This window comes from Camelina sativa, chromosome 7 (genome assembly GCF_000633955.1).
Source record: "Camelina sativa cultivar DH55 chromosome 7, Cs, whole genome shotgun sequence".
NCBI classification, from domain to species: domain Eukaryota; kingdom Viridiplantae; phylum Streptophyta; class Magnoliopsida; order Brassicales; family Brassicaceae; genus Camelina; species Camelina sativa.
In genome coordinates, this window is record NC_025691.1 from 28,819,044 (window position 1) to 28,826,211 (window position 7,168).

The 7,168-nt window shown below is 37.4% G+C and overlaps 3 protein-coding genes across 3 annotated transcripts in view; 2 read left to right on the top strand and 1 right to left on the bottom strand.

The window, feature by feature from the left end:
• Positions 1 to 1,745, top strand: part of LOC104752224 — a gene marked incomplete in the record, with an annotated part of 4,449 nt that extends 2,704 nt beyond the window's left edge. Inside the window, 7 exon segments of the mRNA XM_019227962.1 lie at positions 1 to 49; positions 203 to 295; positions 378 to 449; positions 701 to 820; positions 907 to 957; positions 1,046 to 1,234; positions 1,416 to 1,745. Coding sequence (XP_019083507.1) covers positions 1 to 49; positions 203 to 295; positions 378 to 449; positions 701 to 820; positions 907 to 957; positions 1,046 to 1,234; positions 1,416 to 1,583 — 742 coding nt within the window.
• On the bottom strand, positions 2,066 to 4,280 carry LOC104703117 (serine/threonine-protein kinase Aurora-2). Its single transcript, XM_010419063.2, has 9 exons — positions 4,124 to 4,280; positions 3,527 to 3,634; positions 3,274 to 3,420; positions 3,076 to 3,171; positions 2,865 to 2,960; positions 2,674 to 2,770; positions 2,472 to 2,589; positions 2,303 to 2,375; positions 2,066 to 2,212 (listed from the first exon to the last, which is right to left on the bottom strand). The coding sequence occupies exons 1-9, from the start codon at positions 4,151 to 4,153 to the stop codon at positions 2,111 to 2,113; spliced, it is 867 nt and encodes a 288-aa protein (XP_010417365.1). The 5' UTR covers positions 4,154 to 4,280; the 3' UTR covers positions 2,066 to 2,110.
• Positions 5,525 to 6,221, top strand: LOC104703118 (oleosin 1-like). Its single transcript, XM_010419064.2, has one exon. The coding sequence runs from the start codon at positions 5,619 to 5,621 to the stop codon at positions 6,063 to 6,065; it is 447 nt and encodes a 148-aa protein (XP_010417366.1). The 5' UTR covers positions 5,525 to 5,618; the 3' UTR covers positions 6,066 to 6,221.

The following is a 7,168-nucleotide window of genomic DNA, read 5'->3' on the forward strand; positions in this document are numbered from 1 at the left end:
AAAAGAAGCCTTGCGGAGGGGACTTAAAGTTGTCATAGCTACAGGGAAGGTGAGAAGACAGCAGTTTTACTATGACTTCATGATTGGACTGTTCTTTGATCTGTCCAACTATATGAATATCTTCCCTTATTTTCTGTTATTTGTCTTTCGTTGAGATGGTCTGGAGATGGGATCTGTTCCTAAACTTATCTATATATCACAGTCCCGCCCAGGTGCGATCAGAATCTTGAAGACGGCTGATCTAACTGGATCAGATGGCATTGTCTCAGAGTCCTCTCCAGGCGTTTTCGTTCAGGTTTCCTACTTTCTTTAACTTCTGTCAACTAGTGAGGTGCACCAATATCGATGTAGTTTCACTAATATCTGTTTAATTACAGGGTTTACTTGTCTATGGTAGACAGGGGAAAGAAGTGTATAGAGGAAACTTAGACCGAGATGTCTGCAGAGAGGTAATCCATTTAGATTTTGACAACAACTACCAGCACAGACTTAAATCACATGCCTTCGGCTTAGTTCACAACATGCATTATAATTCTGGAACACAGTCTCTTTGCATCATAGTTCTTTACTATGTAAAGCAAAAAAAACTAGTTAACGAGCTATGATAGTCTTGAATTTATTATCACTGTGCGTCGTGATTGAATAACTGGGTTCTAGGAATTCTATTTCATACATACTAATTTTGATCTGCATTATGCAGACGTGTCTTTATTCTTTGGAGCATCGAATTCCTCTCATTGCATTCAGCCAGGATCGCTGCTTGACATTGTTTGACCACCCTCTTGTCGACTCTCTTCACACAATCTACAATGAGCCAAAGGTAGGTTAATGAAACTGTTACTCTCTCTCCCCTTATAGTTATATTTTTTTTCAGCTTCTTGCATAAATCTAAACATGTGTTAACAGGCTGAAATCATATCGTCCGTTGATCAACTTATCGCTGAATCAGACATTCAGGTAATTCCCGGAGTCAGAACTTAGGTTTTGCTTTCTTACAGCTGTATAAGCCAGAGTACTGATGTTTGGTTCTCTTGTATATCCGAAGAAAGTGATATTTATGGACACAACCGAGGGAGTCTCATCTGTTATCCGTCCGTATTGGTCAGAAGCTACAGGAGACCGTGCTAATGTTGTTCAAGCTCAATCAGACATGCTAGAAATCGTCCCACCAGGAACCTCCAAAGGGAATGGTGTAAAAATGTTACTCAATCATTTGGGTGTTTCACCGGATGAGGTAACAATCTAGCATCTTTTTACGACATTTAAAGAAACTCAAGTAGGCGTAGGTATGGAAGTCAAAAATAAAATAAAATTGAATGGTCCACCCTGAACTTAATCTCCAAAACTTAATTTGCATGTTTAATTTGTTCAAAACTAAGATAATTGATGAAGCAAACCGGACTTTTTTTAATCAGATAATGGCAATTGGGGATGGAGAAAATGACATAGAGATGCTGGAACTTGCCTCGTTGGGAGTTGCTATGAGCAATGGTGCAGAAAAGACAAAGGCCGTGGCTGATGTGATAGGTGTGAGCAACGACCAAGACGGTGTTGCGGATGCCATCTACCGCTACGCCTTTTGAGATTTTACCACCATATTTAATTACAAGATACACAAAACTAAATTTTTGAGGTTAAGTAGGCATTATTCTTCTTCTTTGTCTTATAGATGAAAATGTTCATTCTTGTCTCATTTACCCACCTTTTGAAGGAAAATGATTCATTGCAGAGTGTCTCTTGTTGTTCTGTTCAAGTTCGTTATTCTTGATTTCTTTCATTCGTTTGCTAGTAGCCTAATAACACAAAAAAATGTTCCGGGTCTCATATGAACAAATCCAACTCATCATGTATTTGTACAATTTGACCTCATATAGCTGCAGTGACATCATTGTCCTCGCGTCCATGATAACAAGAAGTAGCTTTTGCTGCTAGGCTCCGAAAATTTTTTCGAAGAAATGGCTGTTTTCTTGGAGTGGCTTAAAATATACAGTGTGTAATCTGACCAATTGGTGAACAAGTTCTAAAACTAAGATTAGTGCCACGACCAATGCACAAAAAACTGGTNCAAGAATGCAGTCTTTTCTTTATCTGCATGGAAGAGCATGAAGCTTCAGCCTCTGTAGAGGCCTGACGGATCTGCGTTTTGCACAATCCATGGGTGCTCAAGAAGCTTGTGCAAGGCCAAACGTTGAGTAGACTCCTTAACCAGCATCTGTATGGTCAGAAAGTGCGAAAATCAGAATTCACTCTTCAAATGCACAAAAGCTTAAGAGAGATTTACAAGGTATGAGAGAGTAGGAACCTGGCTAATCAGGTCTTTTGCAGATGAAGACACAATAGGTTTGGAAGGGAACTTGAGATCCACTTGAACAATCCTGCAGCATTTGTAGAACAAAATTTTTTTTTTTTAATCTACGTTACCACAACATCATACTAATCCTATCCTAAGCTTCTAAAGAACAGACTGTTACCTTTTGTATGTCTCTGAATGTTCCCTGGCCTCAAAAGGAGGAACACCGTAAAGAAATTCATAGCAGAGAATTCCTAGGCTCCATATATCGACACTTGCATCGTGTTCCACACTTTCCACTGTAACTCCAAAAGCAAAAAAGAGTCAGTTAGCTGGGAGCAGACGTCTCTGATTTAAAAACACACTGGAGAGGTTTTACGTACCCATCTCAGGTGGAAGGTAATCCAAAGTCCCACACATAGTCCTTCTACGGTTGAATGTATGAACTGACCATCCAAAATCTGCAATCTTGAGCTCACCCTGATAGTATATATATCCATGAATACATAAATAGTTAAGCTAACTTCAATCACATGGCATTGATGGAAAATGAGAAGTAGCTAGGATTTGTTACCTGAGCACCAATCAATAGATTTTCTGGCTTTATATCTCTGTGTATTACGTGCTTTCCATGGCAATAGATGAGGGCTCTTGCCAATGACGCAACATACTGCCACAACAAAATTAAAGGGTATGAGCTCGCGCTAGTCTACAAGAAGTGTAAATAGAAAAGACTACAGAGATTCAGAGGCAAGGGGTAAGGTAAAAATATCACTAGGACTCACAGTTGCTGCTCGACGTTCGCTGAAGTACTTGCATTTTTGAAGCTCCTTGTAAAGCTCACCTCTAGCGGCATACTCTAAAATCAAGTAAACTCTTTTCTGCAACAAAAGATATTCCAGAAACTGTTATTATCACAGAGACAAACATTGTGATGTCAACAAGTAAGAATCTTAAAATTCACACAAAACACAACACAACACCTGATCATAGAAGTAGCCATAGAGCCTTAGAATATTGGGATGCCGAAGATGAGACTGAATCTCAACTTCCCTACGAAGCTGGTGCTCAACTTGAGATTGTTGAAGCTGCGTCTTAAAAAGAACCTTTAAAGCCACAATGTGATTGCTCTGTTTCAAATATATGCATAAAAGAAGAAAAGACATCAAATCAAACATCATCACCAAACAAATCTTTCTGTGAATATAACTCAAAAAAGCAACAACAAACACTAACCCGCTTCTCTCTTGCTATATAAACATGGCCAAACTTCCCTCTACCAAGAGGCTTCCCAACGTCGAAATCGCTTGTAGTCCATCTCTTTTGTGCAGCCTCTAATGCCTCCTGACACAATAATCACAAAGATACAAATCCAATCCCAGTCTCAGAAAACACTTTAATAATCATAAGAAACCAATCTGTCATTAAATTAGAACCAAAGTTTTCACAACCCAATTCTTTTGTTAACCCTAAAACTGAATACTAGAAATTGAAATTTCCAGAAACGAAGATCTCTACCCTTTCAAATCCAATAATTATCAGAAAAATCAAAAAGATATGTTGATAAAATAATTAAAAACCCCAACCCCTAAATCCTCGGATTTAAGATCTCACACGTGAACTCTGTGAAATTGAAATTTCTCGAAATCTCCCTGACATTTATGAAATATCAAACAACCCAATCGAGAATCCCAAACACAAACGAACAAGGAAGCAACACGAGAGATGGATAAATATCAAAACCCTAAAATTGAAACATATTCGGCAAAAGAACCAAAAAAAAAAATAAATAAATAGGAATCATGAGATCAAGAACAAGTAAAATTTTCTTACGTTTTGCTGCGTGTCTGTAGAAATCCCCATGGAAAGAGATCGATTGATCCAAGATAGCGAGAGAGAATGAAGAAGAAAGAGGAAGAGAGAGAGAGAGAGAGAGAGAGAGAAGAGAGCAATTATACAAAGGAGAGATTTGGGATCCAATGGAGAAATTTAAAAAAAGGAGAAGGGGGGGGGGGCCAGAGAGAAAACGTAAACCAGCAAAGCAGCAACGGTCGAATCCAGAGACTGCCACGTGTTGATATATCTGCATCGAAGTTTTTTTTATTTTCAGAATTTCTACTACAGGCCCATATTTTAAGCCCATGGTTTAGCAGGCTGACCTTCTCATCCTGCAGCTAAATTATATTATTAAAAAAAAAATTATATCTAGGTCATGCATTATATGATTGGAGCGGATAACCAATCTGTCGTTTTTCTTATCGACTGCTCCGACTTATTAAAGATGGTATATTCTTCTTCCGAATGACCAACTTTTATGCTTTATCTGGAGGACATACAGACAAATAAAGAAGAGTTTGCTTCCTTTTCATTGGTCTACATCCCTAGCTCTCAAAATGATAAAGCGGATAATTTGGCGCGACGTATTTGCACAATTTTACACTTAATTATCTATGTAAATAATGTTTTTTATATTGGCTTGTTTGAGCCAAAAATAATTAATAATATGATATACACAAAGATCTTTGTTGTTGCTTCTTCTGCGTTTGTTACGTTGCCAATTGTCAAGTTAATTTCCAATTTTCTAAAATTCTCTTTATATTTTGGGTTATATTGTATGTTTATAAAATTTTGTGAAGATTTTAGAATTTAGATTTTTCTACGTTTTTAAATTTCAAAGGTAGAAGAAGATTTGGGAGAATATTTGCATACATTCTCCTTTCACTTTCTAATTGTTTAGTTTTGTGTCTTCCTAAACTTTTTATTTTTCATTTTCTTATAAACCGAACTACAATCCAAACAAACTTTTTTAAGCAAACGAAGTTAGACAGAACCAAACACAACTCAAACAAAACTAATTTCAATTGAATTTGACTATAAGTCTAGAATTATAAAAATTAATTAACCGGATCGAAACCATACCAAACACGAAGATAACACCTTTATTATTATATTCTTTTGTTTTCAAATCCAACCCCTATTTTGACACTTTCAGGATAAACTATTCCAACTTCACAATCACAATGATAATACAATCACCAGAAGCCCAGATAAGTAGCCCAATACGCTTCAAGATCATAGACGATTGAGATTTAATTCGAAAATGAACAAGCACGTGTCAATACCTCCCCGAAGTAGCTCCATGCAGAGCTGACACGCCCGCGTAGCACTCTTCTCTATTGCCTCATCGTTCGCCACGTTTCTTGTTTCGCTTCTCCCTTATAATTCGTTACACCACAAATCACAAAGATACAAACACAAAACATAACTCTATACAATTCACAATTTCTTCAGAAGACTCAGGAGAACAAAAAGAAAAAAAAAAAGAAAAATGGCGGATCATCATCAACATCACCATCAGCAGCAACAACAACCAATAATGAAGAGTCTCCACGACTCATCACCATCGACACGGCAAATAGTGAGATTCTTAACGGCATCAACGATCGGACTATCACTCCTGGTGCTCTCGGGACTAACACTAACCGGAACCGTGATCGGTTTGATCGTGGCGACGCCACTGATGGTTCTGTTCAGCCCGGTGCTGGTGCCCGCGGTGATAACGATGGGGCTTTTGACGGTGGGATTCTTATTCTCAGGTGGTTGTGGGGTGGCAGCAGCGACGGCTTTGACGTGGATCTATAGGTACGTTACCGGAAAACACCCGATGGGAGCGGATAAAGTGGATTATGCGAGAATGAGGATAACGGAGAAAGCGAAAGAGTTGGGACATTTTGCGCATCCGCAAACACACCAAACCACAACAACTAATCATTAGAGTTTTATAATGATATGAATCTTTATGTTATATTTATTATGTTTTATGATTACCCTACGTATGTTTTTTTTTGTACTGTTCCGTGGCTTTTATTTTTGAAAAGATGTAATGTGAAATGTTCTTCCCTAATCCATATAATTAATTTTATTTTTGTGACGTAATTATCTTTAATTGGCTGATCGGTATTAGTTCTTAATTATTCTCATTATATTACAGTTTTGAGGTTCTTTGTTGAGCATGTATATTTTGGTTACATCTCTTCCAATATATTTTTTTTAATTCATCTAACAGAATAAGTTTCTATCCTTACGTAACTTGTGTTTAGACTGAATATTTCACATGTTATTGAAATCAAATAATGTAATACTCGAAAAAAATTGGCCTGCTCGATTACACTATTGATGATAAATTAATTAGCAAAAATTTAGAACCAAACTAAGGCAAAAAACATGGCAAAAACTGTCGGACCCTCGATCGCTCGCTCGCTCGCTCGCTTTTCATTGGGTATATCGTATATGCTAACCACACTTGTGTCGCTAGTATTGGAGTTAAAAGGGATATTGTATTGTACGGTTTGTGACTTGTGTGTTATTTTGCGTAAATGAGAAGGTACTCGGGTCATCAATGATGCAATATGCTCATATAAGTAATTTTCTTCACTCGTCGTAGTTGACACATTTTCTTGGTTCAATAGTTTCTCATCAGTAAATCATTAATTGGCCTTTAAACGACAGCTACCTAGAGGTCGTCTGCATGTTTTCCAAAATTACGAATGTTGCCTCTAATATGTCCATGAACCATTGCAGGACTCAGATGCGCACACCACACCTTTGCACATGCATGCTCCCAGAAGGCGTGGTGCTTTTGGGTTCAATAGACCATCCTTATAGACAAGTCCACTGTATGCGATAAGCCTAAAATGAAACCTGTATGTTTAGGATCTTTTAACAAGTGAAGTACGTACATATATATACACATATATCTTTATTTTGGGACAAATACTCTTCTTTATGAAATGTCAATCAAACACTTATTTGCTCTTGGTTCTTCGTTTAAGCTTTTCTCTCTTTGCATATATCCAATGAATTATTACTACATATCTT